Source organism: Pinus tabuliformis, chromosome 5_1, assembly GCF_031772625.1.
Source record: "Pinus tabuliformis cultivar Carrire ecotype Pingquan chromosome 5_1, CPIR1, whole genome shotgun sequence".
In the NCBI taxonomy this organism is placed as follows: Eukaryota; Viridiplantae; Streptophyta; class Pinopsida; order Pinales; family Pinaceae; genus Pinus; species Pinus tabuliformis.
The window spans coordinates 898,204,167-898,218,441 of record NC_142305.1 but is presented as its reverse complement, the minus strand read 5'-3'; the positions used below and the strand labels follow the sequence as shown (position 1 = coordinate 898,218,441).

The 14,275-nt window shown below is 37.7% G+C and overlaps 1 protein-coding gene across 1 annotated transcript; it reads left to right on the top strand.

Moving 5' to 3' along the window:
• Window positions 1-394: 394 nt before the first annotated feature.
• Window positions 395-14,054, top strand: LOC149167707 (uncharacterized). Its single transcript, XM_089433107.1, has 5 exons — window positions 395-864; window positions 989-1,124; window positions 2,699-2,816; window positions 12,033-12,977; window positions 13,194-14,054. The coding sequence occupies exons 1-5, from the start codon at window positions 672-674 to the stop codon at window positions 13,596-13,598; spliced, it is 1,797 nt and encodes a 598-aa protein (XP_089289233.1). The 5' UTR covers window positions 395-671; the 3' UTR covers window positions 13,599-14,054.
• Window positions 14,055-14,275: the final 221 nt, after the last annotated feature.

Here is a 14,275-nt window from a genome sequence, read left to right as displayed (position 1 = left end):
AAATATTGATATCTTTGAATCGTCTGTATTCAAAACCTTAAAGGATAAGTGAAAGCAACCAAACCTATAACTAAAATACTATATAACTAAGTAGAAATAATAATTTATTTGAGATACTAGCAATGTATTGTCCACCAAATCACGAAATCTTAAATGACTTAAATCTTTTGAAAAAGAAATGCCTTGAAAGCAAAATTGTAACATTAAGAGTTAGCTGTCCTTCCCAACCAACAAACATTGTTGTAAAAGCATCTTACTCTTTAAATTTTCACAGTTTTGACTCAAAAACACAATTCTCACAATTCTCTGCTTGCCTGCTAAACACCAGGAGTCTTGTTCGTTACACACCAAGCACTTGGAAAATTTGCACGCAATTTCTGACAGGGAAGACTATAACGATGGAAAATTCCCTGTCAGCAATCTATATATATATATTATATGTCTATTCGTAAGTATATATACACCTTATACGGAGTATTTTGTGATTGTTTATTGGTCGTTTTATCAGAGAAATGAAATGATTACGGAGAGTACACTTTGCTTGCATTGTTGGCGTTGTATTGGGTTTGGGGAGATATGTATGTGAGCGAGAGTGGCATCATGCCTTCATTGACATTCCTTTTCCTCCTCCACTCCAATCCTCATCGGAGGAGAAGAAGAAGAGAATAGTAATGCAGCGGTGGCAGGGGCAAGGGCAGCACAGGCGTGGCCAGAGTTTCACGAGCGTTGGAAGCATGAGAGACCATGGCCATAATCAAGAAGAAGAAGAAGATCTGGCATTGTTCCATGACATGGACAAACTTCCCAACGAGGATCGCCACACCCTTCTTCTCAACACATCGGACGAGTTTGAATCTCGCTTAGGTATAAATTTCCCCTGCTTCTCCTCTCTGACTGTAGATCATTTTGTCTCATCTCACTGGCCATTGCATTGCATTGTTCTGTGTTAATTACCCTGTTTTTTGTTTTGTTTTTGTAATGCGTGCAGCGAATGCTAAGCTGAGCAGCTCCCCCATATACAAAATAACAATACCTGCAGCAGCTAATAAAGCAGGAGGAGGAGGAGGAAGAGGAGGATCCGATGATTTCTTAATAGCAGATGGCGAGAAAAATGACTATGACTGGTATGCTTTTTTGCTAGAATTCCATGGATCCATGTTTCCCTAACCTTCCCCTCTTTGCCTGCCCCTTTTTAATTAAAGCCACACGGTCATGATGGCAGAACCTTTTACAGTTAAATTTACACCAATTATCCCTGATTTTGGTTGGATTCAAACAGAAATGATCAGATCTTTTTGAGAATTTGCATATACTATGCTAGTACACAGAAATGCTCACATCATCCAAACTCCAGCATCTGAGTAGTATGCTCCATCTGCTTGTTAGTTTCAGAAGGACATTTATGTTATGAGTTATACCTATTGATACTAGGTTCTAATGGACATCTAATCTACAAATTTAGACTTTAGGGAGTGTAGATTCACACTTGTTCAGATTATTTATATGGACTTTGGAGAAGACAGTAGGTGTTATTATATTCTTCTGATGCTTCGAGTGAAGCCCATCACCTATCTTTAGAGAAAACTGAGTACAATTCTGACTTGTTTGTTCCATTTAACTATTTTACACTTTAGCAAGTAAACCAGGTCCTCTTTATTCTCATATGCAAAACAAAGCAGAGTGCCATTTTCTGCCAAAGTTGAGTAAATGAAGAGAAGGTTAGCTTAGCTTCAGACAATTGTATCACCAGTCCTGTCTGTCTCTTCAAGAACAGTGGTTAGCTTAGCTCTACTTTCAGTGTCTGTGCTATGTCGTAACTTTTTCCTCTTCTCTATTTAGAAACTGAATCTAGCCAACCTTTCAAAGTACTGCTTGTCCTTGAATAGTGAAGTACATCATATCTATGTGTAAAAATATAATCAATGCTATTTCTTAATCTACAAATTAAATTCTATTACAGATGAATGCCATTTAATGGGCAGGACAGATTTGTTCGACCCCCATAGATACAGGAAACTGTTGTTTGGTTCAGTTTCCTTGTCCTCAATTTCATTTCAGATCTCAGGATTAAATATTTTAATCCAAGGTAATACTTGAACTAATGCGTTGCATCAATGGATAAAGGTAATATTGACTTCCATAGGACCAAGTATATCGATTAAATTAGCAAATTTGAAAAAGTTCATAAAATTGTGACAGCTACTAAATGCAGACATTTTTAAGAACTATAAATCCAGAGAGTTAAGCGATTATATACTCAAAGAAAATGAAATAATGTTTTCACTATCGGGTAATGCATTTGGAAGCTGATCAAAACATCTTTACTCTAATCAAATGCAAACTGTTTTAGAAGTCTGTAAACTCAGACAGTTGCTCACTTGATATCTGTTAGGCCCAAAATATTAAACAGCTAAGTCTTTCGTCTTCAAACAAAGGAAAAGTTCCGAGTATTTTGATTTGAAGGGTAGCTATATGCTGTTGTCTTGTTGTTATATAGACTTTTCTCAACTGAGTCTCTGGTTTGGCCTGAAAAGCTATAAGATTGTAGTTGTAATCCTTTCTACATGTTTCTTTCTATTTATTTTTGTCCTTTTGATGACAGATTGCAATATGATCTCTTTTGTAATTAAATTTCCATTTCAGCATGTATATCGAGCTTCATATTCCCATATTATTCTCTAACATTGCTTTGAGGCAGGCTTTTGACACCTCCAGGCACTCCTCTCTTTCCTTCATTAGAAATGAAGGCTCAAGCTACAGGCTTGCCAAGAGGATCCACAATGAATCGGCCAGTCACTGCTTTGAAGGCCTCAAGGGTAAGTGTCTGTCAAATGTTCCTACTGCCTAGTCATTATTAAGACGGATCTAAAATTTTCCATTAGATTTAAGATTTTGATTAATGTGTAAAATAATAGTATATAGATATGCTGATTAAAATGCACTGCAATTAGACAGGCTTTTATTTCACTTTGATATCAATAGTTTGGAGTCTGGATGATGAGATAATCTGAAGATTTGATCATTTTATAATGAGGAAACAACGATTTGAGGAATACAATATCTTATTTCATTTTTATATGTAAAACCTGGAATACAATCTGGGAAATGGGCAGCCCTCTACCCTAAAATGAGGAGGCCAGTCTGCCAACAGGCAACCCATACAAATCACTTTAGCTTTGCGGGAACAAATCTGTTGTTCATGATGGACATAAGCAACTACTGGGAGTATTTTAATTCAATTATTCCATCTTTCCTTTGCACTTAGGGCATATACTTATACTATCTTGTCCTGATCGAGTTACCTAATGTTACAACCAAAGTAAATTTGAACAGAAGGAACTTCATCGTGGAAGCATAAGTAGTTGATGTGGTGTTTAAAATATTTGATGATGCCTATTTTAACAGGAACCTAAATTTTTTATTATATCTACATAGAATTTACCTAGCCCTGGTCATAACCGTTGGGCTTTTACTGATTGCGAGTGCTCGAATGAGTGATTTCAAAATGTTGACCCATTCTAAATTCGGTTACAGACCTATGACTGACATACTTTTATCTCACTGTCATAAGTAGATCTGCAACCGAAATACCACAATTACAATATTAAAATCTTGGAGCAGGAGTCTCCAGTGAGAGAATATACCATTAAAGACAACTTTCCAAGACAACCTTATGTTCTGTTGGGTCTGACTGGAAGAAAAACATTATGATGTGAGCTTGGTGCATATGTTGCATCATCTATTCTTCCTCTCTTCATCCGATCCTTTACCATTGCTTTCACTCAATTTGTCATCCAGCAGCTCCTAATTGTCTGACAATCTCCATTAGCTGCCTCAACTTCAAGAGTTAAATGAGAAGCTGCTCCCCGCATCAAGTCTGGCTCTTTCAGCTTCTCCACTCTTTCGTCTAGTCACTCCACAGTCTGCTCCACTTCATGGAGCTTCCTTGTAAATCTCCAACCATGCTTTTTATGTAAACTCTTGTTACAGGAAATGCCTGCCCATGCTGCATACCAGTCCTGGAAATGCAGAAACTGGTACAAAATGGCCTGGAAATGCCACTGGCTGTATGGTGTTTCCCAATTTGGAAATGCTGTACAATATGGCTGGTGGTGTTTCCAGGCCATTTTGGTAAAAAAATAAGGTGTTTCTACGATTTTTTTGGCCTATGGACCTGTCCAAGCACCCGTGAAGGGGTTGGGACCCTTAGATAGCATATAAATACTTAGATTAATAAATGATGAATACATCTAATAACTCCAGGAACTCAATTAGCTGATTTTTACATTCATTTGAAAAAAAAAAAATTAGAATTCTCCAGAAACCCTAACAGCCTTTTTTAATAAGAAAGAACTTCATTCACTCATGATTCATTCTTCACACGTTCTTTAGCAAGAAGAGCTTCCTACAGCAGCAGCATGCTTTTTACTCATGTTTTTGAGCATTGGGAGCAAGCTTTTGGTGCATTTCCAGCAAGAGGATGATTGTGGGCAGCAAAAGGAAGGATGTGGGGCAGCAGATTTATTTACTGTTTTTGCAGCATTCATGGATCTCCATAGTGTCATTTGTAAAGCTCCTAGAGCTTCTCAAGCAAGCGGGCAGCAAGAATACTATCCCCTTTGGAAGTATGTCAGCAAGCTCAAGCAAATGGGTGGTGGGGGTTCATGTGAATGGAGGCGCAATTTATGTGAAAATGGCAAAGACCTACAAGGGATCTTACACAAGAGTCAAGGATCACATTTTACATGAAAGGCTAAAGGTGTTGATGTTTGTGCACATATCAAAAATCCAAAGGTGAGGGCCACATTTGAGAATGAGCATAATGATGCTCAATACTTGAAGGAGCAAAGAAGCAAAATTGGTATTGGTACAACTTGAAGAAGAGATATCAAATCCTGCAACTACAAGTAAAGATAGCATATTCCTGAAAATGCTCAACAATCAAGGGAGAGAAGAAGCTGAAACAAGAGTGGCAAGGGCCATTTATGCATGCAGTATCCCTTTTAAAGTGGTTTGGTCCCCCTATTGGTAGGATTTGGTGTGGGCAATTAGCACAACCCCTCAAGGTGCCAAACTGTGCAAAACTTGCAACTTCTTGAGAGTGTCTTAAGAATAATTTGTAGTTCATGGAGTAGCATACGGTTCCCATTATTTCAGATTGGTAGACCAATGCAAGGCATAGGCCATTGATTAATGGCTTTGCATCATTGCCAAAATGAGCAATGTTCTTGAGAGCAGAAGATTGTTTAGGTGAGGACCAAGGTAGAATATCAGTAATCTCATTGATAAAATTTTAGTTGCTGCTATTGGGCAAGTAGGGCCAAAAAATGTGGTGTAAATTGTTACAAATAATGCACCTATTTGGAAAGCTGCAGGCCTGATTGTTGAGGGTAGATACATAATATGTTTTGGAGTTCTTGCATTTCCGATAACCTAAATATGCTTTTAGAAGAGATAAGAGGCTAAAACTACATGGATTAAGGAGGTCATGGGGCAGGCTAGGGAGATCATAAATTCATTGCCAAGCACCGCTAGTTTCAAGCAATATATCTATAATACTCCAAGTTGAATTTGCTCAAAGTTGTTGAGACTAGATATGCCTCAAACTTCATCATGTTGCGTTGTGTTGTTGAAATCAAAGCTGCATTAATGATTATGGTGATGCGTGTGATTGGGTTGAGTGGAGACAAGCAAATTCAAAGACGGAAGTATGGTGATGAGGGTGTTGATTTATGAGGATTGGTGGAGCAAGATAGACATAGATAGAGTCTAGACCTTTCTTGAGAGAGATTTTATGATGGTATGGATACCATGGTTGTGAAAATCATGGACATTATTACATGAGAGGCTCTCACTCTTCTTTTTGTTGATGTTGATTTGCTGAACATGTGAGACCCAACAATGTTACAAGGTGGAATGGCTTTAACGCTCCCTTGCACACTTTGGCACATACTCTAAATCCAAGATTTAATGATGAAGAATTCATTGTCTAAAGCAATGGGAAGAGGAAGGCTCCTCATAAGGACAAGGATGTGGCCAATGGAGTGAAGAAATCCTTCCAGAGGTTGTTTCCAACTTCTTTACAAATTGAAGTGAGGGAAGAATTTTCTTGCTTTTCTATTAGATTAGAGGATTTGGCAAACATATTATCTTTGGACGAGAGGAGGTGCATGAACTCAATTAAATGGTGGACTTGTCATGGGGTATATTTGCAAAACATTGCCACTTGTATTCAATCACAAATGGCAAGCTCTTCTTCAGTCAAAAGGAATTGGAACACTTACAACTTCATTCATTTTGTGAAGTGCCAAAATTTAGGATCTCAGAAGGTTAAGGATATCATGTTTGTGCATTCAAACCTACACCTTGTATCTCTTAGGGGTGAAGAATATACAAGTGGGTGTCATAGAGACTGGGATGTGGATGCAAAAGCATAGACTTGGAACTCTCTCTTGCTGATGTTGATATTGGTGGTGATGCAAACGGAAGTGGAGTTGCCTTCTTCTAATCCAAGCTCTAGTTTGTTGAACAAACATCTTGTTCTATTTTTGTTGATGAGGATGAGATGGATATGTAATTGTACTTGTCTTTAGCTCATGTTTTATTTCATTTTTAACGCATATAGCCTCATGTATAAAGGCTGATTTTGGATTTATCGCCTCATCTATGAAGGCTAATTTTGGATTTTGCATAATGTAGTCATTTATGGGAGTTAATATGGGCACGATTTTCCCTCTTAAATGTCATTTACGTGCATCATTCTTATTTTCTTGCAAGATAATTTGTTATTTATAAAATTTAAAAAAAAGAGGAAGAAAAAGAAGAAGTGTATATATATACACAGAGAGAGAGAGAGAGAGAGAGAGAGAGAGAGAGAGAGAGAGTATTTTTTATATTATATATACCATGTTTCCACCAATGTACACATTTTGGGGGGGCACATTTCCAAGTGTTCTCATTTCAAATTCTTGTATAGGTTTCCATGTTTTGTGCAACTCAGTTGTGCACTTTATTAACTTCAATTTTTCTACAAGTTTCTTTTGTTGCATTAATGCATACTTCTAACCAAAGTTTTTTGAATCGACTACTTTGGACTAATTCACATTGATTTGGTCTAAGCTACTTGTTGAATTAGACCATGTCAGTCTTGTCTCAAACCTTCCAATTTGGGCTGGTTTTGAGCGGGACCCATTTGATGAGGCCCACCCACATGTCATGTAAGAAAAAGGGAGGAAAAAGAAGAAAATAAATTAAAAATTATGCCCTCCTTCAAACCCTAATTATTGTTATTTAATGGCTCGCCCTTCTAATGATTTGTATTTACATTGATGTACATGAATATATATTTATCTATATAGCCAAGGAAGACCTCTCAAGATCCCTCCTCCTTGAAATATTCAGATGGAGGATGGCTCAATCGCCAAACACAATATGAACTTGTAACCCAGTGGGATTCTACTAGACTTGAACCTTAGTGGGATTGGAATTGGAGACTTCATGGTGAACTTTGCCTTGAAACAACACATTTGAACTGATTGAGCTATCCCACTTGGATTATATAAAATTGAAGGACATGGGTTTGAGGTTTGATCTAGTTATGTGATATTATTGTGTGTATTAAAAGTTGCATTTTTTATGTATTCTTTAGTCAATTGCTTCTTGAACCGTTCTTTTGACCAAGTTTGGTTGGTCCAACTCTTGTCCTCTATTGGTTTTGGTTCTAGTCTGGTTTTTGGTCTAACTCTAATTAGTTTTGATTTTGATAACTTTGCTCCTGGCCTCCTTAAACACCCTCTCAATAGGCCTCGTTTGTTTTGTTTACACTACCTCCATTTGGTTCCTTTGCTCCCAAATTTCCTCTTAAACAAGAGTTCAAGATGTATTCCTCCTTTTGGGTGCCATGACTGTTTTTACAATTGTTGATATTTGTATTAGAGTTAACTTGATGATCCAAAGTTCAACATGCAAGATCATGGGTGGATGCACCTACTAAATATTAAAAAATAATGAGCCATGATCATTAGTGCAAGTAAATTGAAGTTCTCCAACCTGCAAATTCACACCTTAATTTGAATTTTTCCATACAATCGACTCCGTTATTCTTATGTGGGACATGTACTAAATTAATTCTCTGAAATGATGTGGTCTATTCAATGGATTGTACACTAACCATTGTAAGTTAACAAGCTTAGCATTTCCCCTCACACTATATACAATGATTGCTTGAGTTTCCTATACTTGTTAGCTAGGTCATAGGACGTCCTTCTAGGCTCGTGTGTTGCGTATCCCTATGTTAGACACATGGACATGCTAAACATGCATTGTCCAAGTTCTAACGTGTGTGGGACACATTTCCTAAACAAGACATATGTATTGTGCATGTTTGACTCTTTAGGAAAACCTTGCCGGATCCCCCCTTTTTCCTCGCAATATTCAAATGGACGGTCGTCGGCAAATTAGGTGTGCTTGCTAGCCATAATAGGAATTGGTAACCCAATGGGACTCCACTGGACTTGCACCTTAGTGAGACTAGAACTAGAGTGTTCATGGTGGACTACCTTAAAATAATGTTTTTGAACTAATTGAACTAACCCACCAGGCTTATATAAAATTGAAGGACATGGGGATGGGCTTTGATCCACTTATGTAATATATAGTACACATGCATGTTTGACTCTTTTGGAAAACCTTGCAAGATCCCCCCTTCTTCCTTGCAATATTCAAATGGACGGTCGTCGACAACTTACTTGCACTTGCTAGCCATAATAGGAATTGGTAACCCAATGGGACTCCATTGGACTTGTGCCTTAGACTAGAACTAGAGTGTTCATGGTGAACTCTGCCTTGAAATAATGTGTTTGAACTAATTGAACTAACCCACTAAGCTTATATAAAATTGAAGGACATGGGGATGGGATTTGATCCACTTATATATATATATATATATATATATATATTCTTCCATGAGAAATATCTTTATATTCCATATGAGGAATATACTTGTTTTTATCCTTGAGGAACAATTCAAACAACAAGGCTCGAAACCATTACAAGAAATACTCATTATGAGCTCAACATGTCACATGCAGGAATTGAACCCGAGTGGGGAGGATAACAACATTTCTCCCAACCACCCAAGCTAAACCCAATTGACATATATATATATATATACACACACGTATGTATGCACATTAAAATTTGCATATCTTATGTATTTTTAGTTGATTTCTTCTTCAACCCAGTGTTTTGGCCAGTTTTTTGTCTGATTCTGGCCTGGTCCTGCTCTAATCCACGGTTTTGCATCTAATCTGGTCTCGGTTTGACCCTCAGTTGGTTTTGATTTTGATAACTTCACTCCTAACCTTCTCGAAGGTCTTCTCAATACGTTTTGTTGTTCTGTCTACAACACTTTCATTTGGTTCTGTAGCTCCCAAATTTCCTCTTGAAGGAAAATTCAAGATTTATTCCTCCTTGTGGGTGCACTAGCTAACTTTGTGATTACTGAAGTTTGTGGTAGGGCTAATTTGCTTGTCCAAAGTTCAATTTCTAATTTCACCTTAACTGCATTTAACATAGTGTATCACTAGAGGAAAACTAACACAAATCTACAAATGTCGAATACAGAATTACACAGAATGAGAATTATCATTATAACAGAATCACAGGACATTAAGAATTCCTTTGTAAAGTAAACAGACAATTGCATTCAGTAAGAACGTTAACAATCACTTAATATTTGTGTTGTAGGCAATTTCTATTAACAGCAGAAATGCTTTACATACTTTAAATGTGTTCTAGCTCTTGGCTCATCCCCTTCTCTCCCAGTAGTAGGGTACATTTATTTATATATCCCCTTCTCTCCCAGTCGTAGGGTACTTTTATTTATATATCATGATCACAATATTTCACAGTAAAACCCTAAACATCTCCTTTCAAAAGCCCTATCCATGGAAAATTAATGAATTCATAGTTATGGTCCCTTGCTTCAAAATCTGGGCAACACTACTGGCCCTTAAACCCAGGTTCGTCCTTAAATCTTCAATCTGTGACAGCCAAAAATACAACCTCTGCTATTAAGACCATGCGTACTCATAAATGTTTTTTTATGTTAAGTAAACAATCAATACCATGAAAAGGCAGATGATTGCTTATGATGTTTTACCTATTTAATGTGTCTACGATTTCTCTTTGTCCTACTTGTCACCAACAATCCTTGTTGCCTGTGTGATTTGTGGGCCCCCTTGCTTGTGGTTATGAGAACCAAAGCTGCATACCCTTTATTGAAGATTCATTCTACGCTAATGTGAGGATCTTGTTGGTAACTGCAGTTCTGTCCAGACTCCATACTCAAACCATGTGCACTCCATGCCAATCCAATGGCTACAGTGTAAAACATTATTAAAAGGCTTTACATGCATATCCCATCCCCTGGGGAAACCTTGATGTATGGGATAATTATACATAGGAACAGAAACCAAATAAAAGGAAATTGGCACTACGAATATCTTCTTTTCTTTTATAAGGCTTTTTTCCTCCTTTTTAGCCAACCACCCTGTTAAGGGCCCAACCAACATGAAGCAATGGTAAATACCCTCATACGGCACCTAATGGGGGCCACTGACCTTATTACTACATGAGGGGTGTTTTCCTGGCGTCATTTTAAGCTCAATTTAGTATGGGTATTTTATACCCAAATACAATAAATTAAGTTTTAGAGTTCGACCATAGTTTTAAGTTAATCCCTTGTACAGTTGAGTGATAATCTAGATATACCTGTGAACGGATACGTGCATCTGGACTGAACTTATTGTTTATATTTTCTTACACATGTAACCATGAACTAGGTGTGATAATGAGGCAATTGATGAAAATTGCTGGGGTCGAACAATACACGCCTTCATGACAAGTTTGATTTTAAACGGAGCCTTATCTTGATTCTGATTTTCAGAGCCAACCCTGACATAGAATACCGTTATTCAAGGCATTTGGACCAAACTTTCATTTTTTTTTAATGTCTTCTACCATGTTTAAGTATGAACTTCTACATAGGATGATGAGACAATTGATGCAAATTTCTCGAATCTAAAAATCAGCTCGATTGCTTTGCTTAAACAATAGCAGTTTAAAATAAATCATGTGAATACATGACACGTTTGGTTTTAACCAGAGCCTTGCTGTGACTCCTATTTTCAGAACTTGCCTTGATGCAGAATACCAACATTTCAAGGCATGTGGACCAAATTTTTCATTTGTTGTCTACTACATCCATGAACTTCTTCTACATGTACTGATGGGAGAATTAATTCAAATTGTCAGGATCTAGGAGTTGGCTGGCTTGCTTTGCCCAAATAATAACAGTTTCAAATAAATCACGTGCCTACCAGATAAGTTTGGCTTTAAGCAGAGCCTTTGCCTTGACTCCTATTTTTAGAACTAACCTTGATATCGAATACCAACATTTGAAGGTCTTATTAAACTCTTGTTATGTCTGAATTCAATTTCAGAGCCTTTTACTCTATGCAAATTTCCTCAGGTTATACACTTCTTTTAAAAGATTGTCTAGTTTTCTCAGTCTGAAGCAACTGCTCAAACTGCACAAAACTGGGCAACACTAGCAATGTAGGTTTTCAGTACTGACTTGTCCATTGTTTAGAAATACATAGTTTCTTTCCCTAATAATAGCATTCTCTAATAGTTTGTGCAGGATTCATTGTTTTCTGGAGTTTTGGTGTTTGGATTCAATTTGTAGTAGTCCCACCTGTGTTCAAATCTCTGGAGGCATCACCCATACGCCTGTAGTGTAGGAGGCTACAAGCAAAATAAATGCAAGTCCCATCACCAACTCTGGCCTCTGGAGTTTTGGTGTTTGGAATCGATTTGCAGTAGTCCCACCTGTGTTGTTAAGGCTGTTTTACTTAAGATATGCTTACAATATTATTCCTGAATTTCAGATTGACATTGACAAAGGCATGCTTAATTTTTCCTTATCAATGCAAGAATGATTTCTGATATTTACCTCTTATGGTGCACAACTCTCTAATCTGCATAACGAGTCTTCATCAAAGATTGTGAGAGGTAGTTTGACTACTCGTCAAACGATCTCCTCCACATCAAATAGCTCAACAAATATGGCAAGTGGAAGATCCTTAATACATTCAGGCCCTGCATCATCAAGGCCATCTACACCTACAACAAGGTCTACAGGGCCTGCAACATTAAAGTCTTCTGCCCCTACTACAAGGTCGACAGGTCCAGCCTCATCTAGGCCTTCAACACCTACAGGCAGGTCTATAGTGCCTGCATCAAGGTCTACATTGCCATCATCAAAATCATTATCCAGACCATCCACACCTACAAGACGACCATCTACTCCAAGCCTGAGCCAGAGCAGTTATTGCCCTCCTGTCCACTCTTCTTCTGCCAGCAAAATATCCTCTATGCCCTCTAGAAACCCACCAGCCTCCCGAGGAAACTCCCCCTCACCAAAACCCCGACCATCTCAGCCTCCATTGTTGCCTGGATTTTCTCTTGACACACCTCCAAATTTAAGAACGACAATGCCTGAGAGACCACCTTCTGCCACGCGGGGCAGACCTGGAGCTCCCAGCTCTATAAGACCTACTACTGAAATAACTAGTGCAAGTAGCAGGCCGAGAAGACAGTCATGTTCTCCTAGTGTCACAAGAGGAAGAATCTCAAATGAGAGCCATCATAATGACCGATCTATGTTGAGAACCAGCAAACCACATACTAATGGCACAGATGTGACAATACCTGTTGTACTTGGTGGAAAAATGGTGGACAAGGTAATGAGTGCAAGGTCTGTCACACGAAGGCATGAAGATCAAGCGATCTCTAGATGTAATACCTCCACCTTGCAGAACAAACGTCTGGTGAAGTCTACACCATCTCCTGATAGTTCTGGTTTTGGTAGAACAATTTCAAAGAGCTCATTGGACATGGCTTTGAGACATATGGTATGTTCCATCTCTTTTATTGAATCAGCCTTTTGTTTTATGGCATGAAACAAAATGAGATTTATTTCAGGGAAACCAAAATGACTAACTTAAGTGTTTTTTGTCTAACTTGCTAATTTGTAACCTTAGATTGTCAGTGGAAATATGTTTACAAGGAAAGGTAAATGGAGGCATTTAATTTCCTAAAAGATAACTACAACATTCATTTTTTGCCAGGACATAGGGCAAAGCACACCCATTAATATTCGTCCCCTCACCGGCATTCCTACATCATCTTTATACAGTGTCCGATCAGGATCTGTTAAAAGTAAGCTTCCGAATATTTTTGACTCTCCAATTGCTACCAGTAGCAATGCCAGTTCAGAGCATAGTGCATTGATCGCCCCTTATCCTGAAGGAAATGCACTGGATGATTATGATTTTGCAACAGAACGAGAAAATAAAGTGGCTAGTGTGAGTGAACAAAATTCAATTCTCTTTAAAGGAGATGGGCAAAGTACAAACTGGTTGCATAGTCCAGAGAATAAAGAAGACAAATTTGATCAGAATCTCTTATTTCATGAAAAATTTGAGTCATTTGATGCAGTTGTAAGTTCAACAGGCATGGGCACACATTTGTGATCCACTGATAGAACAAGTAACAGTGAAAGAATTGCAGTGTTGGAAGTTTGTTGGGTTGTATGGGCTGAAGTGCATGATTATTGTCACATAACAAATTCCTTAAAGAATGCCAATTATCAGTGACTGTGCTCCATTGCCACAATGATGGATTCTTTTTTTGAATTAACCTCAGAATCAATTGAAGTTTTTCTGGCTGTTAACTAAAAGTTGCAGACTTCAGAATGGAGGATTTGAAGGAGGCTTGATGATTTTGATATTATTAGGTGGCAATGAGATGTAAGCTATATAATATGGGGTTCTTCTTTGACTTTTTTCATGTATTATTAAATTTAGGAAATCATTGACAAGCTGGAGGCAGCTTTCAGGTGTTAAGAAGTTGGCTGCACCCGTATTTGAATGTGTGTTTTTGGACACATGATACAATTTAAATAAGAAATCGATTATTTTGTTGTTCTACAGTGGAGCTACTTTTGCCATGTCAATTTGATTCTTCAATAATTTTCTTCTGCTGTTTCCTTGCAAAAACATCAAGTTTTTACAAACATAACTGCAAAACTGTTTGGTCATTGTCAGATAAAGTTATTTAACATATTCAATATTTCATTAAACTGACCTGTTGCATTTATGTTAATGCACTTCTAAGCCCCAAGGAATTGGTTGAACCATCTGCCCAAGGC

What these genes read in the sequence shown, in the direction of transcription:
- LOC149167707 (XM_089433107.1), top strand. Translation starts at nt 672, where the DNA reads ATGCAGCGGTGGCAGGGGCAAGGGCAGCACAGGCGTGGCCAGAGTTTC. An exon ending in CTGCTTTGAAGGCCTCAAGG is followed by an intron (nt 2,817 to 12,032) that starts GTAAGTGTCTGT and finishes TATGGTGCACAA; the next exon opens with CTCTCTAATCTGCATAACGA. An exon ending in ACATGGCTTTGAGACATATG is followed by an intron (nt 12,978 to 13,193) that starts GTATGTTCCATC and finishes ATTTTTTGCCAG; the next exon opens with GACATAGGGCAAAGCACACC.